A 24,666-nucleotide genomic window follows, 5' to 3' on the forward strand; every position below is an offset into this window, starting at 1 on the left:
GGTCAGACGCTTAGCCAAATGAACCACCCAGGTGCCCCTAATCTGTACTATTTTTAATAGGGAACAATATGGAAAACAATCTAAATGGCCATAGTAAGTTCCAATATATCCACAGAATAGAATGTTATGTAGCCATTAACTAAGAATTGATACTATTGGGGTGCCTAGGTGGCTTGTTGGTTGGACACCCAACTCAGTTTTGGCCGGGGTCATGGTCTCTGGGTCCTGGGATTGAATCCTGCATCAGGCTCCATGCTCAGCAGGGCATCTGCTTGAGGATTCTCTCTCCATCTGCACCCCCCCCCATCCTCATGCATATGTTGTCTCTCTCTCTCTCTCTCTCTCTCAAATAAATAAATAAATCTTATAAAAATATATTTAAAAAGAAGAATTGATACTTGTGGGGCTATTGGCTGGCTCAGTCAGTAGAGTATGTGACTCTTGATCTCAGGATCATGAGTTCAAGTTCCACTTTGGGTCTAGAGCTTACTTAAAAAAAAAAGTTACATTAAGAAGAATGAGGTAGCTAAGGGAAAAGAGAAAACAAAGATAGTGTAAGTGATAAAAAGGAAGGTTCCAAAGGTGTGAATGTTGCTGTTTGTTATGGGGCTCTGAGAGAGGGGCTGTTATTTACAAACACTTAAGAGCTCTCTGGAAGAATTCACAAGAAACTACTAACAGTGGCTGCCTCCAGGGAAGGGAAAGAGTAACTGGGAGAAATAGGCACCATGAGCACAAGTTGCTATTCAAAAACACATGAAGAGGGCTCCTGGGTGGCTCAGATGGTTAAAGCATCCACCTTTGATCTCAGGGTCCTGGGATGGAGCCTCAAGCTGGGCTCCACACTCAGTGGGGAAACTGTTTCTCCCTCTCCCTCTGCCTCTCCCCCACTGCTCATGCTCACTCTCTCACTCTCTCTCAAATGAATAAATAAAATCTTTTTAAAAATACATGAAGAATTAAGAAATAAATCCTGCTTCTGGAATCACAACTTTTCCCCAATTTTGCATCTTTAACAGAGACTTCTAGCATGCTGAACTATCAGAGTTCATTTAAGTGTGTAACTACATGAAGGATGTCATTGAAATCCTGCAAGGACGGCTAGCAGAAAGAGGGGAAGGGCCAGGGAGCTACCTGGCGTAGGAGCATTCCTGGCAGAAGGCAAAGCTAGGACAAAGCAGTACAGAGCTGGGGCACAAGCAGGCTGGCTTGTCTGAAGGATAAGAAGCCACAAGCGGCTGGAAGAGACAGTGTGCTAGGGGTTGTCTAAATTTAGCTGTAACTCTGGGACGTTCGGGCCTTGTTAGGTTTGCACTCAGGTCCCAGACTCACCTACTCCATATTAGGCAATCCAGGTTCCTAAGTGTTCTCTCCACAGCACCCTTGGAGCTGCCTACAGTATCCAAAGGACGAGTCTTATTTTTTTCTTTTCTTTTCTTTTCTTTTCTTTTCTCTTTTCTTTTTTCTTTTCTTTTCAATTCTGGGCATTTAGCATTTTACCCAGTTTCCCTGAACTCAGCTTTCCATCCACATTAGCAAATCCTACATGCCCCCTAGGCTCTGTCTTTTCTCCTTTGCTTTCTTTATTTTCACTCCATATGAGATTGCCTCGCGTCTAAGGATTGGCCCACACACAGTTCAAAGACTACCAAGTAAATAGTACATACAACAGTATCCTTGAATCTCCCTTTGAGCTATATTAGTCTCTGCTACACTGAAAAATCAAGATAAGGGGGCACCTGGGTGGCTCAGTGGTTGAGCATCTGCCTTTGGCTCAGGTTGTGATCCTAGGGTTCTGGGATTGAGTCTTGCATCAGGCTCCCTGCATGGAGCCTGCTTCTCTCTCTGTGTCTCTGCTTCTCTGTGTCTCTCATGAATAAATAAGTAAAATGTTTTTAAAAAAGCCAAGATAAGTGTCATCTTCAGCGTGGCCTACCTTGGCAATCATTGAACAGCCAGCCTGCACACTCCAGGCACATGATCTGGGTGGGGTCTGTGCCCCAAACAAATACTATGTGTTTTTTTTTTTAAAGATTTTATTTATTTATTAATGAGACACACACACACACACACACACACACACACACACACACAGCAGCAGCAGAAACACAGGCAGAGGGAGAAGCAGGCTCCATGCAGGGAGCCCGACGTGGGACCTGATCCTGGGTCTCTAGGATCAGGACCCGGGCCGAAGGTGGCGCTAAACCACTGAGCCACCCAAACTGCCCAATACTACGTGTTTTTAAACAAACAGATCTTTTCTATAGATTACCACATATTGGTGATACCTCACTGAACACTACTGACATTTCTGCAGTTGACTATGAAAGTTTTCAATCTTTTTTAAATAATCAAAGGTAATTTCTAGATCTGCTTGGAGTTAATCAGAAACATTTTTTATCTCAGCCCACTCAGCTTCCAACTCCTCCTGAGAGTTTTCTTCTCCTCTAATTGACTGGTCATGCCACTTTCTTAGACAATTACTGGCACTTCATAGTCAAAGAAATCCAGAAAGTGAAGAAGAAAGAACCCATCAGCCTACATTCTTTTCCATTAGGTGGTTGAATATTTTTACCTAGAAATGAAGTGCCTGATTGCCTAAAGTCTTTCTGGAATGGTATCATTTACCTCCCTTATTTACTTGTTGATCTACTAAAGTGACAAATCAAACGACAAGCCATTCAGGTTTCTCGGCCAAAAAGTTCTTGTTGAGCAAAACAGTCCCTGATATTTTTGCCTATGGTGTCACACCCAAGACATTCAATCCGTACCGAGTGCCTGACAACTTAAGGAATGTATCCAGTGATTCTATTTATGTGTCACTTTTTGAATTGTTGAACCTTTTACAAGCCTCCTATTAACATTAGCAATTGAGCTCCAGTGTGGGAACTATACATAAAACCTCTCAATAGAGTTTCTAGTCTTGGAAATAGCTACTCTACAGTGACATGTTCCCCACTTACAATGCATCAGTACTCCTGAGATGACTTTCTCAACATCAATTGATCCCAGAACTCAGACTACCTTAGAATACATGAGTTGAAGGGACTTGAGGTTGCATGGTCTAGTTTATATCCAATTCATTGATCACTTCTACAATCCCCTAATAAGGAAGTACCCATTCAGTTTCTTCTGGACATGAGATTGAAGACATGAATGAAATATCACCACCAGCGGTACATAAAGGTGACTAATGACAGCCAATGCTCATATAGCTTATTGTGTCAGACATTTACTGCTCTTAACTCTTAACATTTACTGCTCATTAACTCACTCGACATTCTCATTGAACTTGTCAAGTAGGACTATGATTATCCCCATTTTATAGATGAAGGAACCAAAGTTAGATGACATGCTCAGAATTACTCAGCTAGTTAGGATCAGGCTACGAACCAAGTAGTCTGGCTCTAGACCTGACTCTTGAATGATATGACACACTAAGTTGTAGAAGGCTTGTAAAAATAAAATAGAGCAATTTTTAAATAAGCAACCATTCAGAGACTATCTAGCCCCAGTCCCTCACTCAAAGAGTGAAGATGCAGAGAGAATGAGTAGCAGAGACAGAACTAAATCCATATGTTTGGCTTTAGTCTGGCAGATTCATTGCCTCCAGAACATTGGATTGTCTGTAGAGTGAAGTTCCCGGGGCACTTGGGTGGCACCATCAATTAAGCATCTGCCTTTGGCTCAGGTTTTGATCCTGGGGTCCTGGGATCAAGCCCTACATAGGGCTCCTTGCTCAGGGGGGAGGCTGCTTCTCTCTCTGCCTGCTGCTCCCCCAGCTTGTGCGCTCTCTCTCTGTGTCAAATAAGTAAACAAAATCTTTTTTTAAAAGAAAGTGAAACTCTAGAAAAATTTACATTTTATTTGATATTCCTCAAACAACACCTTTTTTTTAGACTTTATTTATTTGAGAGAGAGAGAGTACAAGCGAGGGGTGGTGGTGAGGGGGTGGGGGCAGAGGGAAATGGAGAAGCAGTCTCCTCACTGAGCAGGAAAGCTGACCTTAGGTCCCTGGGATCATGATCTGAGCTGAAGGCAGATGCTTAACCAACTGAACCACACAGGTGCCCCCGTCAAATAACACTTCTGAAGTGGATCAGCATGGCTTCCATCTCAAAGAGGAGATGGATTCAGGGGATCCTTGGGTGGCTCAGCAGTTTAGGACCTGCCTTCCGCCCAGGTCATGATCCTGAAGTCCCGGGATCTAGTCCCACATCGGGCTCCCTGCATGGAGCCTGCTTCTCCCTCTGCCTATGTCTCTGCCTCTCTCTCTCTCTCTGTGTCTAATGAATAAATTAAAAAAAAAAAAAAAAGGAGGAGATGGATTCAGAGAAGAAAATTGGTAAAACTATTTCTTACAAAAGGGAATCAAAATGAGGTGTCCTTTCCTGCAGGTGGATGGATATGACCATAAGGTACAAACTACGATTTTATAAAGAATGATACAGAATCATTGTATTCAAAGTGCATAATCTTGTGACTAGAGCCTTAGAACAAACTGTTTAAGAAGTTTCTTTTTTTTTTTTCTTCCAATAAGTCTTCATGTCAGAGCTTCTCAGTTTCCTATTCCATCACCTTCAGGGAAAATATATATAAAAAGTTATCTTTAATGTTTTTTTTAACATTCTTCCACTTTTCAATTTCATATTCTGAGGGATTTCTTCAAAAAGAGAGTAATCTTATTTTTCCCCTTAGGGTAGAATAAGAGGATACATGGTAGTCCTGTTGTTGAATAAAGAGAGAAGGGGCAGTGTTACTATTAACTACTATGACATCCGAGGATATTTTTCCAATTATTATTGTACAATAAATCACCACTGAAACTTAGTGGAAAAGAGCCATTTTATTATGGGTCAGCAATCTGACAAAGACAACTTATCTCTGCTCCTCTGTGGCTGGGGCCCCAAATGAAAAAGCTTAAAGGCTGTGGGGACTCGATGGTGAAGGGCTCGAATCATCTTGGAAGCCTTTCACTCATATGGCTGGCAGCTGATTATCAGTGTTAGTTGAGACCTCAATTGGGCTGTCAGCAGGAACCTCTACAGTTGGCTTCTTCATATGGTCTGTTGATGTGGACTATCTGGACTCCAAGAGTAACATCCTGAAAGAGCAAGGCAAAAGTGCACACCATATGTGTGATCTTGCCATGGAAATAACAAGGCACCACTTTCGCCATACCCTGTTGGTCAAGACAATCACAAAGATCTGCCAAGGCTCAAGGAGAAGGGACATAAGCCCTTTCTTTCCTCTGAACAGAAGGAGTTACATTGTAAGAACATGTGGAGTGGGAGGGGCACCTGGCTGGCTCAGTTGACTGAGTGTCATGATCCCGGGATCCTGGGATCGAGCACCCCATCGGGCTCTCTGCTCAGTGGGGAGTCTGCTTCTTCCTCTCTCTGCCCCTTCACTCTTCCTTCCCCTCACTTATGTCCTCTCTTTAATGGATAAATAAAATCTAAAAACAAAAAACAAAGCAACAACAACAACAAAAACATGTGGAATGGGAGATACTATTGTGGCAATCTTTGCAAAATAGAATCTGTCATCATTTGAAGTAGAGCTCTCCCCAAATCTGATTTATTTATTTAATGATCCTGTATTACCAATTTTAAACTACCTCTGAGAAACAGAAAGAGGAAAATAAACAATATTAGGTGCAACAGAGATCTCAGCCCACAGGTGTGAATTGAATGATTCCCAGCATTCCCTATTCATCTCCAAATGTCAGAACAAGCACCTCTCAAACAGGTACAGTCTACCCTATTAGACCATCTACAAAACCCTATTAAAATGATACACGTGTGACGTTAACTTCTCCAATCATTACCCAAAACAAAATGCCTATCAGTGGCCATTTATTTTTATTTTTCTCATATTTGAAATGGTACGTTGGTTTTACTTCTAAGCCTATCAAAGCTTCAAGATCTGTTTATTGGGCTTTTATAACAATTTACAAAACCAATCAACTCTTTTTTTCTATTAAGATTTTATTTATTTATTCATGAGAGACAGAGAAGAGAGAGAGAGGCCGAGACACAAGCAGAGGGAGAAGCAGGCTCTATGCAGGGAGCCCGACGTGGGACTCGATCCCGGGTCTCCAGGATCACGCCCTGGGCTGAAGGCGGCGCTAAACCGCTGAGCCACCCAGGCTGCCCCAAACCAATCAACTCTTAATAGTCTACACTCCTCCCGAAATAAAACAAGTTCCACATAATGATTTTTAGTAAGGTAAACAGTTCAACAAACAGAACAGCCACTGTCCAAAAGGGCAGTGTATTATGATAGTTTTGCTAAATGACAGAGTTCTAAAGTTAAATAAGAATACTTGGAGGGAAGCGCCTGGGTGGCTCAGTCAGAGGAGCACGTGACTCTTGCTCTCTGATCGTGAGTTCAAGCCCCACGTTTGGCAGAGAGATTACTAAAATAATAATAATAGGGGGATCCCTGGGTGGCTCAGCGGTTTAGCGCCTGCCTTGGGCCCAGAGCGTGATCCTGGAGACCTGGGATCGAGTCCCACGTTGGGCTCCCTGCATAGAGCCTGCTTCTGCCTCTGCCTGTGTCTCTGCCTCTCTCTCTGTGTCTCTCATGAACAAATAAATAAAATCTTTAAAATAATAATAATAATAAACTTAAAAAGGAGAGAGAGTTTGGCAGACTATCACTCTAATAAGAGCTCAGAATTTTATCATTTTAATTCTAGTTTTTCTGATTACCCAAACTCATATTGGGCAATCTGACCCAAACAGACTGGCCCTGTTCCCAGAGTTCCAGATGCATATATTTATCTACTTGGCACTAAATATATTTCAATATCTAATAGGCATCTTGCAAAGATGTCCAGCACTATACTTTTGTTCTCCTCCCCATCAATCCTAATCCTTTAGTTCCCAGTATTTTACACTCTACACCCTTATTTTTCTCCATAGTATTTATCACGATCAGATATGTTATGTAAAAGAAGGGTGCCTGCCTGGCTTAGTCGGTAGAGCATGTGACTCTTGATCTCAGGGTGTGAGTTCAAGCCTCACGTTGGGTGTAGAGATTATTTTAAGAATAAAATCTTTAAAAAAAGAAAGAGGGAGAGATAGAAAGACCACATAGAAGGGCAAAAGTTTTTACATTTTTGGCTCACTGCTGTTTTCCCTTTACCTAAAACAATGTCTGGCAGTGGTCAATGATACTTGTTGAATGAATTGATGATTTAACTGGGTACTTGAGGAAACCACAACTAGAAAAACATAATGAACAAGAAGTATCTTGGAATGGTTATGTTTGTAAGTGGTTGGCAGGATTAAGAAAGGAGCTCCAAAATGTGGCTACCTTTTACATTTCTTATAAAGAATGAAATGAGCAGAAACCTAGAATGCCCAAGAGGAATCAAAATGTGAAACAGTGCTGCCATGAGAATGACCTAGGAGAGCTTTTCAAATGACGGATTCTCAGATTTGCCAGTCTGGGAAATGTTGGAAAGTGAGATGATGAGCACCCAATATTCAATCAGGGGACCTGGATGTAATCTCAGGGACCCAAGATTGAACAGAGATTAGAATTTAAAAGGTCTAAACACAATTAAGTACCCTGTAGATTCTCTAAAAAAAGAATAGATTAAACAAAAAAGAATTGGGGCACCTGGGTGGCTCAGTGGTTGAGCATCTGCCTTTGGCTCAGGGCATGATCCCAGGGTCCTGGGGTCGAGGCCTGCATCAGGCTCCGCACAAGGAGCCTGATCCTCCCTTTGCCTCTATACCTGCCTCTCTCTGTTTGTCTCACATGAATAAATAAAATCTTAGAAGAAAAAAAAGGGAATCATATAAATGACATGGATGAAACAGACTCTATTCTGTCCTTAATGCAAATCCATCCCTCCAGAAGAGATAGATGCCTTAGGTTTCCATAACTTGGTGTCAAATGTATTAAATTCATCCCAATCTATTTTGATTTTATGCTCTCCAAGAAACTTTGTGTAGAATTTAGCTTTTCACATAGATTAACCTACAGAGAGAAAACGTGTAGATCAGCAAATAGGAATAGCTTGTCTCTTTATGGATATACTTCTTATTATAAATTTAAAATCTGCATTTAGGCTTAAATTTAAAATCTGCATTTAGGCTTATTCATCAGTCTTGGGAATTTGATTAGTGTGAGTCACCTCCAGGCATACTGAAAATACTATATCTGTTAGCTTAATAAAGCTGAGGTACAAATCCTTGCCCAAACCTGGTCAAGGCTGTGCCACGTGAGCAAGAAACGAGAGGACCAGGAAGAATTGACTGTAAGTCTTGGTTTTGTTTCCAACTGAGGGACAAAAAGACCTGAGGCTGACATACTATTTAACCCACAAGCCAAAGAGATGAATTGGCCTCATCCTCCCAACCCCCTAGCTCACCACTCAAGATGTACCCTGCTAGACCTTCGTTAGGCGTCCAAGTCTCCTAGCAAATTCATTCTAGCCTAATTCCACCCATATAAAAATAATACTAATGGGTGCTCTATACTTCAACCCCTGCCATGATTCCAATCAGCTCTTAACCTAGCAGGGCCTAAGGCAATCTAGCTTCTGTCCAACCCCCACCCTGCAGTAAGGAGACTACAAAACTGAGCACGTGGCTACCTGCTTTCCTCACTTCAAGGGTATCGTGTGTGCCCTCAAGACAAAGCCGTAATGCTCACATAGTTGTCAACCTCAGTCTACCTTGGGCTCCTCTTGACTGGCTTTGCTTGCTCTCCAGTCCCGTGTCCTCTTCTGTGTATGGACCTTTGGACACAGCATTTCTCCCTGTTCCTGGAAGGCTGTCTGGATCACCCTCTCAACCTGACTCTCCCACCTTCACCTGTGGAATCAACTAGCCCTTTAGGATTCCACATGGAAGACACTTCTTCCCCAACTGAGTTATATTCCTGTGTACATATTCTCGTGGAGTTACCCTACCTTAGTCCTTCTCACACTGCACTGTGATCTCTTGTCTATATTTCTGCATCCCTACTAGATTATAAACTACTAGAGGGTAAGAATCATGTCTTGGCTCTTAGATGCTCAAAAATAGGTACAGTGGGGGCACCTGGATGACTCAGTCAGGTAAGTATCTGTCTTCAGATCAAGTTGGGATCCCAGGGTCATGGTATTGAGCCCTGCATCAGGTTCCCTGCTCAGCAGGGAGTCTGCTTCTCCCTCTCCCTCTGCTGCTCCCACTGTACTCTCTGCTCTTTCTCAATAAAATTCTTTTTTTTTAAAAGATACTTTGGGCAAAATATGGAAGTTTCAATCATACACATCACATCTGTATCATTCATCTGATATAATTTTCATAATTTTGTTTAGTTTTTTCCTTTACATACTAAAGTCATAATTATTTGCCACCAACATCACCAATCCTCTTACCAAAAACAAGAACAGCAATCTAGAATTAAATCTAATCTAGGATGGTGGGATGGCTCAGCTAATTAAGTGTCTGACTTTAGCTCAGGTCATGATCTCAGGGTCCTGGGATCAAGACCCACGTCAGGCTCCCTGCTTAACGGGGAGTCTACTTCTCCTTCTCCCTCCCCCTTCCCTTCCTTGAGCTTGTGTGCTCTCTCTCAAATAAATAAGTAAAATCTTAAAAAAAAAAAAAAAAAGAAGAATTAAATCTATCCTAGGATGAAACTTTTCATGTACACCTTAGTATCTTTTGAAAATTAAACATAAGGGGATAACCCTTTTTTTAAAAAATGGGACATGATTATTCTCTTTATTTAATGATTAAATCCTCATTGTACAGATGAGAAATCTTTTTTTTAAGTATAATTAACATACAGCATTATATTCATTTCAGGTATACAATATAATGATTCAATAATCTATATACATTACTCAGTGCTCATCAGGGTAAGTGTACTCTTAATCCCCTTTATCTGTTTCACCCATCTCCCAACACTCTCCCCTCTGGCAACTATCAGTATATTCTCTGTATTTAAGATTCTGTTTTATTGTCACTCATTTTTTGTTTGTTTTGTTTCTTAAACTTCACATATGAGTGAAATCACATGGTATCTCTTTCTCCGACTTATTCCACTTGGCATTTACCCTCTAGATCCATCCATGTTCTTGTAATGGCAAGATCTCGCTCTTTTTTACAGCTAAGTAATATTCTATTGTATATATGTACATCTCTTTTATCCATTTATCTATGGGTGGATACTTGGGCTGCTTCCATATCTTAGTTATAGCAAATAATGCTGCTCTTGATCTCAGGGTCATGAGTTCAAGCCCCATGTTGGGTGTGGAACCTACTTAGAGTTTTTCTCTTTTTTGGGGTAAATAGTAGTAGAATTACTGAGCCATGTGGTAATTCAATTTTTTAAATTTTTTGAAAGGCCTCCATACTGTTTTCCACAGTGGCTGCAACAATTTGCATTCCCATCAACAGGGCACAAGGCTTCCTTTTTCTCCATATCTTCCCCCCACCAACATTTGTTCTTTCTTGTCTTTTTGATTTTAGCCATTCTGACAGGTGTAAGGTGATATCTCATTGTGGTTTTGATTTGCATTTCTCTGATGATTAGTGATGTTGAGCATCTTTTCACGTGTCTGTTGGCCATCTATATGTCTTCTTTGGAAAAATGTTCTCTGTCTCTGTCCATTTTTAATTGGATTATTTCTAGTTTTGTTTTTTTTTTGTTTTTGTTTTTTTTTTTTTGGTGCTGAGTTGTACAAGTTCTTTATATATTTAGGATATAAATCCCGGGATCCCTGGGTGGCGCAGCGGTTTGGCGCCTGCCTTTGGCCCAAGGCGCGATCCTGGAGACCCGGGATCGAATCCCACATCAGGCTCCCGGTGCATGGAGCCTGCTTCTCCCTCTGCCTGTGTCTCTGCGCCTCTCTCTCTCTCTCTCTCTGTGACTATCATAAATAAATAAAAAAAAAAAATTAAAAAAAAAAAGGATATAAATCCCTTATTAGATATACCGTTTGCAAGTATCTTCTCCCATTCAGTGTACTTTGTTTTGTTGATGGTTTCCTTCACCATACAAAAGCTTTTTTTTTTTTTAACAAAAGTTTTTATTTTTGTGTAGTCCCATATTGTTAAAATGTCCATATTACCCAAAACAATCTACAGAATTGGATGCAATCCCTATCAAAATGCTAGTATTTTTCACAGAAGTGAATAATAATACTAGATTATTAGTATATATAAGAACAAATAATACTAGATAGCCTACTTTTAAGGCTAAGTAAATTTAAATTTAAAATTTTAAAGTCATGGTAAAAAATATATTTTACATGCACAAACACTCATAAAATCCAAATTTCTTTGCCCAAACATTGCCAGGCATTTCCATATATATCCATCCTAAGGCAGATATTTTTAAGCTTCTTAGTTTTCTTTGCTAAATAGAAATCAATCTCAAACTAAGCCGAAGTGTAGAATAATTCATCAGATGTCTCAATCAGCAAACATCCAGCTTCTGGGGGGAAATAATGTGACTTCAGTATACCTTTTTTTAGAAATTGAGATAGAATTGACATAAAACACTATTGGTTTTGGATGTACAACATAATGATTCTGTTTGTAAATATTGTGAAATGATCACAGTCTAGTTAACATACAGAATTACAATTTCTTGTGATATGACAGAGTAACTTCATTTTTTAAAAAGATTTATTTATTTATTTATTTATTTATTTATTTATTTATTTATTAGACAGAGAGAGTGAGAGAGAGCAGAGTGGGATGGCCAGTGGGAGAAGAGAGAAGAAAAGATGAGGGGCTCCATCCTACGACCCTGAGATCAAGACCAGAGCCAAACCAAGAGTCAGATGTCCAACCAACTGAGTCACCCAGGCATCCCAAGGACAGAATAACTTTAAAAAGAATTGTGGTGGGGTGCCTGGTAGCTCAGTCATTTAAGTGTCTGCCTTCAGCTCAGGTCATGATCTCAGGGTCTTGGGATCAAGCCCTGCCTCAGGCTCCCTGCTCAGCAGGGAGTCTGCTTCTCCCTCTCCTTCTGCCTGCCGCTCCCCCTGCTTGTGCACTCTTGTTCTCTGGCTCTCTCTGTGTCAAATAAATAAATAAACCCTTTTTAAAAATGTGGTAATAATAGTCAAAGAGAACTATTTCCCCTGGAGAGGTAACATTAAAATTATATCTTAAGTAGACTCAAGTATATTGCTAAGCATTATTATGGTTAGTGTTTTGGAGTACATTTTATTTTTAAGATTTTATTTATTTATCTGAGAGAGAGGGAGAGAGGGAAGGAGAGAGAACAGCAGGGGGAGGGGCAGAGGGAGAAGCAGACTCCCTGCTGAACAGGGAACCGGATGCAGGGCTTGGTCCCAGGACCCCAGGATCACAACCTGAGCTTAAAGACAGACACTTAACCAACTGAGCCACACAGGCACCCCTGGAGTGCATTTTATATTAAAACACCTTTTACAGAAAAAAGATAAATATGCATGGTCTCCTAAAATCCAGACTTCCTTTCCAAAGCAATGATTTCCAGGCATTTTTCTACTATTATTTTATTTTATTGTTAACACATAAAAGAAATTTAAATCAAAGGACAAAGCCTTTGCTGTGAAAACCAGAACGCAAGGACAGTGAATGGCTTATTTTTCATGAGTTTTGCTTACAACAGGAGAATTTTGCAATTGGTTCCCAAGAAACAGGGTTTTTTTCTTTCCTATTATTATACTAATTCATATTTACCCATCACCTCTCATCGAACCATCTCAAAGTACTTTACAAACAAGCACTCACCTTTCTGCTTTCTTGTGAAGAGGAAGCAAGCATCAAACCACTTTATGGGTGAGGAAACCAAGGAACAGAAATGTGAGGGCTTGCCCAGTGCTAATAAGTTATTTGGTTAGGCAAGCAGTGAGGTCCAAGTTGAGCCCTGCTGTGCTTTCTCTCACCTGGCAAAGCCCACACCGTTTCTCCCAAGAACCTGTTGGGCATTTTAATGCATTTCAGGAACCTGCTCTCAGTTTTGGTTGTGCAAACAGGAGTATAAAGGGAATAGATCCCTTTAAAGGTGTCACATTTTCTTTTGCTGTAGATAAGAGGGGAAATGTTTTTGTTTCTTTTTTAAAAATATTTTATTCATTTATTCATGAGAGACACAGAAAGAGAGGCAAAGACATAGGCAAAGGGAGAAGCAGACTCCTCACAGGGAGCCTGATGCAGAACTTAATCCCGGACCCAGGATTATGCCCTGAGCTGAAGGCAGAAGCTCAATTGCTGAGCTATCCAGGCGTCCCAAAATGTTTTTGTTTCTTAGTCCCCAAGAACCAAAACTTTGAAGGCCCTGCCCAAGATAGCCAGAGCACCCCTGAATGGTCCATATCAACCACCTCTTCATTCTAAGTTTTTTTTTTTTTTAGATTTATTTATTTATTTATTCATGATAGATATAGAGAGAGGGAGAGGCAGAAAGACTGGCAGAGAGAGAAGCAGGCTTTATGCCGGGACGTGGGACTCGATCCTGGGACTCCAGGATCGCGCCCTGGGCCAAAGGCAGGCGCCAAACCGCTGAGCCACCTAGGGATCCCCTCTTTCTCAGTTTAATAAAAAAAATACTTTTCAACAACACTTTACAACCAGACATAGTTTTGCAAGACAATGATATCAGAAACTTTTTTTTAAAGATTTTATTTATTTATTCATGAGAGACACAGAGAGAGAGGCAGAGACATAGGTAGAGGAAGAAGCAGACTCTCCACAGGGAGCCTGATGTGGAATTCGATCCCAGGACCCTGGATCACGCCCTGAGCCAAAGGCAGACCTCAACCCCTGAGCCACCCAGGCATCCCTGATACCAGAAACTTGATCTTACTCTTAATACCTTTACAAATTAATTTCTTTAAACTAGAAAGGAAAAAAAAAAAAGAACTTTGGATTTAAAAGAATGAGGGAACCACTAGACACACTCAAAACACCTGCTGGAATATATGTTTCATTCATAACAGTTTCCGCTGGGGCTTAATACCATGAGTCACTGGTTCTCAATGCTTCTCAATATGAGTAACAGCAAAGGTTTTAGAAAGCAAAACCTACATCAATGATGGGGAAATATGAGTGAGTGATGGATAGAAAAGGGCTTGCAAGCTACGAATACAGAAGATGCAGTTTTAAAAACTACATTTGTCGGGTATCAGGAAAAACACACACACACATACACAAAACACAACCAACCCAAACCTATAGCACGGATACTAGCGTTAGTTGTTTGATGAGTCTGGTAAGTAGCTTCACCACTCTGAGACTCATTTATAAGATGGCAAAAAAAACTATTAAACTCACATGCTCTTTGTTGGCTTACACAAGGATACATTTAAATCCTCTAATAAAGGCATACTGGGCACATAACAATTGGTTAGGTTGTTTTCACATTTTAAATGATAGGCAGAAGAATCTTGGTTCTCTGCCTAATTCCTCAGAAAAGTGAGGTAGCCCTGGGTGGGTCAGTAGGTTGAAAACCAGACTCTTGATTTCGGCTCAGGTCATGCATGATCTCAGGGTTGGTTCTGTGCTGGGCATGGAGCCTGCTTAACATGCTCTGTCTCTCCAGCTCCTTCTGCCCCTCCCCCACCCCCTCTCTATTTATTAAAAAATAAATTAAAAAAATAAAAGATACATTAGAAAAGTGAAGTAGCAGGCTAGCATTACTATACGCAGCGAAGACCAAGGTCTCTACACTATGTGGGGCCAAAAAGATAAGACAAAGAATGCCAACGTATTATCTACAAGCTGGATGGTGAGAACAAAGGGGTTCATAATATTACCTAATGTAAGTATGTCTGAAAATGTCCATAGTAAAGAGTTCAAACAATAATATTTTTGAAAGCATTAACTTATAAATTTTTATTTTTTAATTAATTTTTAAAAGTTTTGTTTGTTTACTTATTTATTTATGAGAGACACAGAGAGAGGCAGAGACAAGGAAGAGTTGGAGAAGCAGGCTCCCCACAAGAAGTTTGATGTGGGACTCGATCTCGGGACCTTGGCATCATGCCCTGAGCCGAAGGCAGATGCTCAACCACTGAGCCACCCAGGTGTCCCATATTTTTACATTTATTTTAATTGATTTTTTTATTAAGTAATTTCTATGCTCAATGTGGGGCTCAATTCATAACCCTGAGATCAAAGAGTCGCACCCTCTACTAACTGAGCCAGCCAGGATCCCTTTAACTTAAAAAAAGTTTAAAGGTTGAGGAAGAGGGCTCTTGTATCTCATAGATGTGGCATCGAATCTCTACTTCCTACTCGGTGAACTTGGGCAAGTTATTTTGCCCTTCTGAGCTTCAATTTCCTCTCTTGCAAACCTTATAAGTTAATGCTTTCAAAAATATTATTGTTTGAACTCTTTATTATGGACATTTTCAGACATACTTACATTAGGTAATATTATGAACCCTTATGTACTCACCATCCAGCTTGAAGATAATATGTTGGCATTCTTTTTCTTATCTTTTTGGCCCCACATAGTGTACTTAGAGACCTTGGTCTTCTCCACTGCATATAGTAATGCTAGCCTGCTACCTCACTTTTCTAATGTATCTTTTATTTTAAAAAAAAATTAATGGTGTGGCTGTGGCCAGTGCAGAGATGTGCCACTCAGATCTCTCTTCCAGAAAGAAATTGCTGCCCATTGGCAAGTATAGTGAGCAAACTATAGGGTCTGTCTTATCTTGTGAGCCAAAGTCACAGTCTTCTTGTGGCAACCACCAGCCAAAGATTGAGTAAGATAGTAGCCAAGGTCACACTGTTCTTGGGGTAGCCCTTGGCCAATGAATGTGCAAGGCAGTACAACAGCCTGGCCATTTCTGTCCAATGTGAGATTCCTTAAATGGGTACTCTTTGCCCTGGTCTAGTGGATCTTCTCCCAGTTACACTTCTTCTCTCTTTTCTTCACAGGTGTGTGTTACTTCCCAGTTAAACTCTGCACTCCTAACTCCTTCTTAGTATCTTCTTCCCAGATGCCGGCATAAATGGTACTTAACTCACTGGATTCTTGGGAAAAATTAAATGAGATGATGGATGGAAAGCACATGGGACACAGTAAGTTCTCAATTATTAGCAATGTGGATGGTAACTATTCAACAGTGTGTGTAAGACAATAGGGCATGCTACATGTGAAAATATTATAGGAACTATAGAGTTTATGCAACTTATAAGCTATTTCTACTTTTATAACCCATAAAGAGGGTAGAGAAGCACAAATGGAGACTATAGCTGCTGAACTGTATATGCTAAAACCATAGATGTTAGTCTACAAGCTAATTCTACTTAAAAGGGCAGCCTGGGTGGCTCAGCGGTTTAGCACCTGCCTTGGGCCCATGGCATGATCCTGGAGACCCGGGATCGAGTCCCACGTCAGGCTCCCTACATGGAGCCTGCTTCTCCCTCTGCCTGTGTCTCTGCCTCTCTTTCTCTCTCTTGGTGTCTCTCATGAATAAATAAATAAAATCTTTAAAAAAAAAAATTCTACTTAAAACCTTTATTCTAATTACTAGAATGGCATGTTCTAAATTTCAAAAAACACACAATATAGCTATTATGATATCATAGCTTAAATGTGAACAGGTATTATAGCTTTTGCAACAAGAAATTGGAAGTGTCATCTTTTTGTTGTTGGGGGAGGTTGTGGTTTATTTTTTATTATTATTTTTAAGATTTTTAAAAAACATTTATTTATTCATGAGAGACACAGAGAGAGAGAGTCAGAGACACGGGCAGAGGGAGAGGCAGGCTCCATGCAGGGAGCCTGATGTGGGACTTGATCCCGGGACTCCAGGATCACGCCCTGGGCCAAAGGCAGGCGCTAAACCGCTGTGCCACCCAGGGATCCGAGGTGATGGTTTAAATCTATTTCTAGTATGGAACAACTGAAGTCAAGTTTTCCATAAATTAGCACAGAATTCACAAACTGGGTGAAATTTAGGAGTTAAAATTTGGTCCAGTTGGAAGACCATGATTAATCAATGTTAAAAATCTGCATACTCTCAAAAACCCCAAATTTGTATACTCTCAATAGGTTTCTTTCTTTCTTTTCTTTTTTTTTTTTTTAAAGATTTTATTTATTTACTCATGAGAGACACAGATCCAGGCAGAGGGAGAAGCAGGCTCCACGCAGGGAGCCCGATGTGGGACTCGATCCCGGGACCCCAGGATCAGGCCCTGGGCTGAAAGCAGGCACTTAACCGCTGAGCCACCCAGGCGACCCCTCTCAATAGGTTTCTAATATAATATACGTATTTGGCCTTTTAATATTTTAACATTTTAAAAATATTTTACTTTTAAGTAATCTCTACACCCAATGTGGGACTCAAACTCATGACCCCAAGATCAAGAGTTGCATCCTCTACCAACTGAGCCAGCCAGAGGCCCCCCTGATTTTAACTTTTTTTAAAAAAAGATTTTATTTATTTATTTGACAGAGAGAGAAAGCATAAGCAGGGGAGCAGCAGGCAGAGGGAGAGGAAGAAGCAGGTTCCCCACTGAGCAGAGAGTGGACACAGGGCTGGATCCCAGGACCCCAAAATCGTGACCTGAGCCGAAGGCAGATGTTTACCAACTGAGTCACCCAAGTGCCCCTGATTTTAATATTTTTTTAACTAGACAGATTACTAGGCTGAAGCTAGTATGAGTATAGATTACTAATAAAGGAAACAAATATTTCATTATAAATACTAATTCCAGAAGATTTCACACCCACATTCTAAAATCTAATTAGATTAATTTCCTGGGGCATTCATGTATTCTTGGTAGCTTGCAATTTTTAAGTGTCAAAATAAAGCCTTGTTTTTAAATGTGGGCGGTGTTGATGAAACAAGTATGAGTAATACTTGCAGGAAACACAATATTAGCTTTAGCTAGGAAGTGGGTGATACGTGAATAGTCCTCCAAAGAGCATTTTCCGGGTCACACCAACGTAAAGCAAGAGTTATAATGTGGTCACACAGTAAGCACCGACATTTACAAAACTCCTTTATAGGGCTTGAAATACAGTGTTATTGACCAAAAATGTAGTTTATACTAATTTTCAGGATTACGTCTAGTGTACAGAGTGAAGGCAACAAACTGATGAGTGAATCAGGACTGCCAGACCTCCCACGTTTTGTTTGATATATACTAACCAGAGAAGGTGGTGCAAAGCCTATTTTAATGGAAAGGCACGGATGACAGAATTAAACTCAACCTAGACTATCTTCTGAGGCAGTTCTGCTCCACTCACCACAAATCTGTCTCCTCTGTTGGTCTTGTTATGTTTTATCCCAAATGGAAATCTCTGAATGGTTAAGAACAAAAAGAGCAACCTGTTGTTAATACTGCCCTACATTTAGGATTCTGCAGTAAGAAAAGGTAATCATTCACCCAAACCTGGGACTTTTAAGTCAATTATTCCAAGATTAAGAAAGAAATAGTTTGCCTAGTTTTAACTCACTGTGAAGTGTTCTTATATTAAAAATGCACATACTTAGCCAGCAGAAGTAACATGAACAGCAGAGGAGATAAAATAAATCTTCAAGCCTTGGCACCCCTGGGCAGCTCAGAGATTGAGTGTCTGCTTTTGGCTCAGGGTGTGATGCAGGTCTGGGGATCAAGTCCCACATTGGGCTTCCTGTGAGGAGCCTGCTTCTCCCTCTGTCTGTGTCTCTGCCTCTGTCTTTCATGAATAAATTTTAAAAATCTTTAAAAAAAAACTTCAAGTTTTACTTTAAAAGTAAAAAAGGGGACGCCTGGATGGCTCATCAGTTGAGCGTCTGCCTTCTTCAGCTCAAGGCTTGATCCTGGGTCCAGGGATGGAGTCCCCCATCCGGCTCCCCACAGGGAGCCTGCTTCTCCCTCTCCTATGTCTCTGCCTCTCTCTGTGTCTCCCATGAATAAATAAAACATTAAAAAAAAAAAAAAAAGCAAAAAAGGTGCCTAAACTATGCATATTTGAGGGCAGGGTAGGTATATGGGAACTCTCGGTACCTTCTACTCAATTTCACTGTGAAACTAAAATGGCTCTAAAAAATAAAGTCTATTAAAAAAAAAAAGATGCCTAGAATTATCAAAAATGTTTACAACTGCCAAAGGGCAGAAAGGCGGTTAAAATTACTCTCCCGTTACTTTAAAAAAGCAAATGTTAAAACAAAAGGGAAAAATGGTTCATTCATTTACCCAATAAATATTTACTGAACTCCTACTATGAGTCAGGCATTGTTCTCAGTACAGTTGGTAGATAACTCTTTCAGGGCTGCCTCTAAAAAGTGCACACCACAATCAATATCACCACAGTCGAGCATACATAGCATGTATGTATGAGCATACATACATACATAGCATACATAGCATGTCTGGCATTGTCCTGGAATTTCAGGTTAAAAAAATCTCTCTGCTTGTTTTCTTGCTTTTTGATATTTTGGGCTACTCCAATTTCTTATTAACACAAAGTAAAGAAATGAAGATGGCAGAGAGGACACCAGGAGACCACAAGACTAGGTTCTGCCACTTAGTCATTTGTTAGTGGCAAAGATTAGAATAATTATGAGGAATGCTAAAATTTCCAGCAGGTTTATTTATACTTCGCATTAATGAGCAAGTGAATAAAAAGCTGAAGTGATACTTCAGTAACTTGTTACTTCCTCCTACTAAGTAAGTAACAAAAAACATTCAAATGTAAGAAATTCTTGCTTGGCCATTTCTCCAATGACCAGTCACAATTTCAACAAGTCAGCATAATCAATTTACCCTATTAATGTTACCTTTTGTAACAGAGGCTTGTGTAAATGCATTTGGGTTAATCTTAGAAACATAAATCTCTCTTTTGACTCTGATTTTGCAGACTAGAGTTAAAACCTACTTTGTAGGGTTTCACCAAAATAAGCTAATATCCTTTGATATATATAACATGAGTTAGATCCAGTGTCTTACACACAGTAGTTGTTCAATAAAAAAAAAAATTAAAAATCGATTAAAAGGGAAAAGTATGGGGGGGGGGCGTGCCTGGCTGGCTCAGTCAGTAGGGCATGTGACTCTTGATCTAGGGGTTCTAAGTTTGAGTCCCATGTGTAATGTGGAGTTTCCTTAAAATTAAAATTAAAAAAAAAAAACACCAAAAATAAAAATAAAAGAGACTAGTACTAAGAGTTGTACAGAAACTATTTAATGATATCCGAATCACTTTAAAACAGCCATTTGTACTTTGTTATGACCCTTCTGATACAAAAATAGCCTCCCATTTAAATACAAACTAATCCAATAAAGTTATTACAAATTATGGGTTTGAGTTCATTTTTGTAGTGGTATGATGACTTCCTGACATTTCATGATTTCTCAAAGTTTCCTGGAATATAAAAGCTCACCCCTTACAGAGATGTTAAAAAAGAGAGAGAGAGAGAGAGAGAGAAAGGTTTTACTCTACCTAAAAGGAGGACATGCCTTTAGAGCAAGCCTTGGGTGTAAAGTGCCCATTAGAAGCCCGAAGGTTTTAAAAGCCTGTGTGGATCTTGACTAAAGTCCTAAAATATGTGTAAAACCTGGTGGTATTTGTGAAAGTCTAGAAAAGCTGCAACCACCTGTTACAAATAATTCATGGTCATCCAAACCATAGCACAGTCTCCCTCCACCTAGAAACATAATTCTACCAACTTAGGCTTTTGCACCCCATCGTTATCTCATTACCCGCGTGCATGAGTCCAAGCCACCATTCAAAGAAAACCCTCAATGACTGCTCTCCGCTGGGCTGTGTGGTGCTGCCCAACATGGCACTTTACCCAGTTTCTTACCACTGAAGGACTGGAAGCTTCTTTATCAGAATCCTTCATTACTCAAAAAAAAAAAAAAATCTCAAGTGCTAATAAAATAAAAAAGCTGAAAAGAGACATTTTGTTGCCCTTATACTTCTTGGCATTTCTTTTTTTCTTTTCTTTCTTTTTTTTTTTTTTTACTTCTTGGCATTTCATCTTAAAACTCAGCTAGTACACTTCTTTTATGAATGCAAGTCATGTGTTCATTCCTCCCCCCCTCCCCCCAGTAAACTATAAGCCACTCAAGGACAAAGGCCCATACTCTAGTGAAATGCTTTTTTTCAGCAACTCTTCATTGACATATACTTGCATATGCAAAATTCTAACTGATGTGTTCTTTCTTGTAAAGTTACCAAGTGAAAAAAATGTCTAGTACACACTACTCCCACCCCTTAAAAATCTTTTCCACTTACTTCTATTGCAGAAAATTCCAAGCATATACAGAAGAATAGTATCATGAGCCCTTTTATGCCGGTCACCAAGCTTCAACAATTATCATCTCGTGACTACTCCTGTTTTGCCAACATCCCTACCCACCACCATCCCAATTTATTTTGAACCAATCAAGGCTTCATATCACATATCATACATATTCCAGTTCCTATTTATTTTCAACAAAATTGTCTTTGCACTCTCTCTCACCCCTCTGCCTCCTAAAAGAAGTGTAGAGAACAAGGCAGGTGACTGGAGCTACTGTACCATTTTCTTCGCATAGCTACTTTCTCTTTCTTGATCACCTTTTATGCCATTCAGTAACATTACTGAAATGTCCATATCACGTTCACTCCCTTTAGCCCTATCTATTGCACTTAAAAATATACTGTATTTTTTCCTCCTCAATTCCTTTCTCTTGTTTGAACAAGTGAAAAGAGATCGTGCCAGAATTTCTCTTATCTTGATAAAATTTACTTCTGATCTGTTCCCCCATCCCAGGTAAGCTAAGAGCCAAAGGGAGTAGAGAAGAAATAGAAGAGGGAAGAATCACTGCCCTTAACATGATAGATTTTGCCTAAGGATGTATGTACAAATATGTAAAGCCATCAGTTACTTTATTTTAAAAATGAATATTCGTACACATCACCTGAAATCTTCCAGTTCCTTTGGACAGAGGATGTTTGTAAAATGAATTACTCTAATTTAAGGGAGCTATTGCCTTCAGGATTTTGGTGTCAATGACAGTAGCTGCTTCTGAGCCTAAGAAGTGGTTATGTAAAAACAATTAAAGCCAAAAAAAAAAAAAAAAAATTAAGGGAGGATGCGCTCTGTTTCTGTAGCTGCTCTAACCTTGTTTTATTTTGACGTGAGATTTCTTGGCCTCAGTTCAGACAGCAACTACCACCCTACACTTTCTCCTCCACACCCTTCACAAATGGAATTCCGAAAGGAGGCACTTTCCCGGCTCACCATGGGAAATGGCTCATCTTGAGAACATTTCAGTGCAATGATGGAGATTTCATCCACTCCTCCCTCTGAACCCTCCACTGCCCATCCCTTGCCCAGGGATTTCCCCGGGAATCCAGAGAAAGGCAGAGAAACGAGCTCCCTTCCACCCGCCACAGCCTCTCCTCTCCGGGGACGGCCTGTGCACTGCCTCGGCATCCCCTGGTCGCCCAGCTCCGGCTCCGGGGACACAGCTCCCAGCAAGAGCTTCCAGCCACCGCGCTGCTTGTTTACCCATCCGCAGCCCCAGGTTAAGGACCTCCGAGGGCTCCCCTCGCCGCCAACCTTTCCCGTACGAAACTGTTTCCTCCGAGCAGTTCCCGCGAACGCCTCTTCCTGAAGGTGATCACACAAAATTCTCCCCCTAACTCGGCTTACTTTCCCCTCTGGGCCAAACGCCGCAGTCCCCACGGCAAATCCGGCGTCTGAGCTGCTCCTCCAGAACTACAAGTGCGCCCCGCGCCGCCACAGGTCAAAAGTCCTCGCCTCTAGAGGGAAGACGCCACTTCTCGCCCCTGTACCCCCAAACCCAAGACCCGAGACCTGGCCGGGCCGAGGCCACCCCGCCCCGAGAGAAGCGCCAGATCCGCCCGCACCTCTCCGGGAGAACAGCCCTAGACACTCGCCGCTGGGGCGCCCGAACAACTAACGCAGCCCGCAAAAATCCGAGGGCCTCCACGCCCCCCTCGAAGCTGGACAGCCGCGCGTCGGTTCCTCGCCCCGAGGGATTAGGGCTGCTCCTTCTACACACCGCACTGGCCTCGGGGCGCCGCGGAGGGGAGGCCGGCCCGCGCCCCCTCCTCCGGCCGCGGGGGACCCAGATCCGCACCTCTCGCCCAGCCACCCGGCGGGACCTGGGCCCCTACCGGGCACGAGGGTGGATGGCTCGACACAGATCCGTGCCCCCTGCCCAGGCCGGCGGGGGGGACCCAGATCCGCACCCCCTGCCCAGGCCGCCGGGGGGGGGGCACCCAGATCCGCACCCCCTGCCCAGGCCGCCGGGGGGGGGCACCCAGATCCGCAACCCCTGCCCAGGCCGCCGAGGGGGGGGGACCCAGATCCGCACCCCCTGCCCAGGCCGCCGAGGGGGGGGGACCCAGATCCGCACCCCCTGCTCAGGCCGCCGGGGGGGACCCAGATCCGCACCCCCTGCCCAGGCCGCCGGGGGGGGGGCACTCAGATCCGCACCCCCTGCCCAGGCCGCCGGGGGGGGGCACCCAGATCCGCAACCCCTGCCCAGGCCGCCGAGGGGGGGGACCCAGATCCGCACCCCCTGCTCAGGCCGCCGGGGGGGGGACCCAGATCCGCACCCCCTGCTCAGGCCGCCGGGGGGGACCCAGATCCGCACCCCCTGCTCAGGCCGCCGGGGGGGACCCAGATCCGCACCCCCTGCCCAGGCCGCCGGGGGGGGGGCACTCAGATCCGCACCCCCTGCCCAGGCCGCCGGGGGGGGGCACCCAGATCCGCAACCCCTGCCCAGGCCGCCGAGGGGGGGGACCCAGATCCGCACCCCCTGCTCAGGCCGCCGGGGGGGGGACCCAGATCCGCACCCCCTGCTCAGGCCGCCGGGGGGGGGACCCAGATCCGCACCCCCTGCTCAGACCGCCGGGGGGGGGACCCAGATCCGCACCCCCTGCTCAGGCCGCCGGGGGGGGGACCCAGATCCGCACCCCCTGCTCAGACCACCGAGGGGACCCAGATCTGCACCCCCTGCCCAGGCCGCCGGGGGGATCCAGATCCACACCCCCTGCCCAGGCCGCCGGGGGTACCCAGATCCGCACCCCCTGCCCAGGCCGCCGGGGGGGGGGCCGGATCCGCACCCCCTGCCCAGGCCGCCGGGGGATCCAGATCCGCACCCCCTGCCCAGGCCGCCGGGGGTACCCAGATCCGCACCCCCTGCCCAGGCCGCCGGGGGGGGGGGCCCGGATCCGCACCCCCTGCCCAGGCCGCGGGGGGGCCCGGATCCGTGCCCTCTCTTCTGGCGGCCGAGGACCCACACCAGCTCCCCTCGCCTCGGAAGGGCGAATCGGGCTTGCACCTCCTGCTCGGGCCGAGGCCGACTAGTGGCACAGCCCCGCGTCTCCTCCGCAGGCCGCGGGGACCCCGACCCGCACGCCACCGCCTCCACCAAAGCAGCCCGGCCCGCGCCCCCTGCCCAGGCGCGCAATGCACCTTCCCCCCGCCCCCCAGCCCGGCGGGCCCGGCCCCTCACTCACCCAGAGCTCGGTGCCCCAGCTCATGGTGCAGGGGGCGGGAAGGGGCGCGCCGCGCGGCAGGCGCGGCTCTCCGGTCCCCCTCCCCGGCGATCCCTTCGCCCCTGGAGATCCCCGCGATCGAGGAAAGCCCGGTGCGCGCGCGGCCGCCGCCTCCTCTAGCTCGCCGCTCTTCTCCGTGGGTCGCTCCAGCAGCTCCTCCTCCTCGTCGTTCCTCAGCAAAATGGCCCGGGGAAG

At 43.4% G+C, this 24,666-nt stretch overlaps 1 protein-coding gene across 1 annotated transcript in view; it reads right to left on the reverse strand.

The window, feature by feature from the left end:
* The window catches only part of FNBP1 (formin binding protein 1), a 143,631-nt gene extending 119,029 nt beyond the window's left edge, over positions 1-24,602 (reverse strand). The window contains exon 1 of the mRNA XM_041723795.1: positions 24,433-24,602. Coding sequence (XP_041579729.1) covers positions 24,433-24,456 — 24 coding nt within the window. The 5' untranslated portion in view covers positions 24,457-24,602. The remainder of the gene's footprint in view (positions 1-24,432) is intronic.
* Positions 24,603-24,666: the final 64 nt, after the last annotated feature.

The sequence above is a fragment of the Vulpes lagopus genome, chromosome 12 (genome assembly GCF_018345385.1).
Source record: "Vulpes lagopus strain Blue_001 chromosome 12, ASM1834538v1, whole genome shotgun sequence".
Taxonomy (NCBI): Eukaryota; Metazoa; Chordata; class Mammalia; order Carnivora; family Canidae; genus Vulpes; species Vulpes lagopus.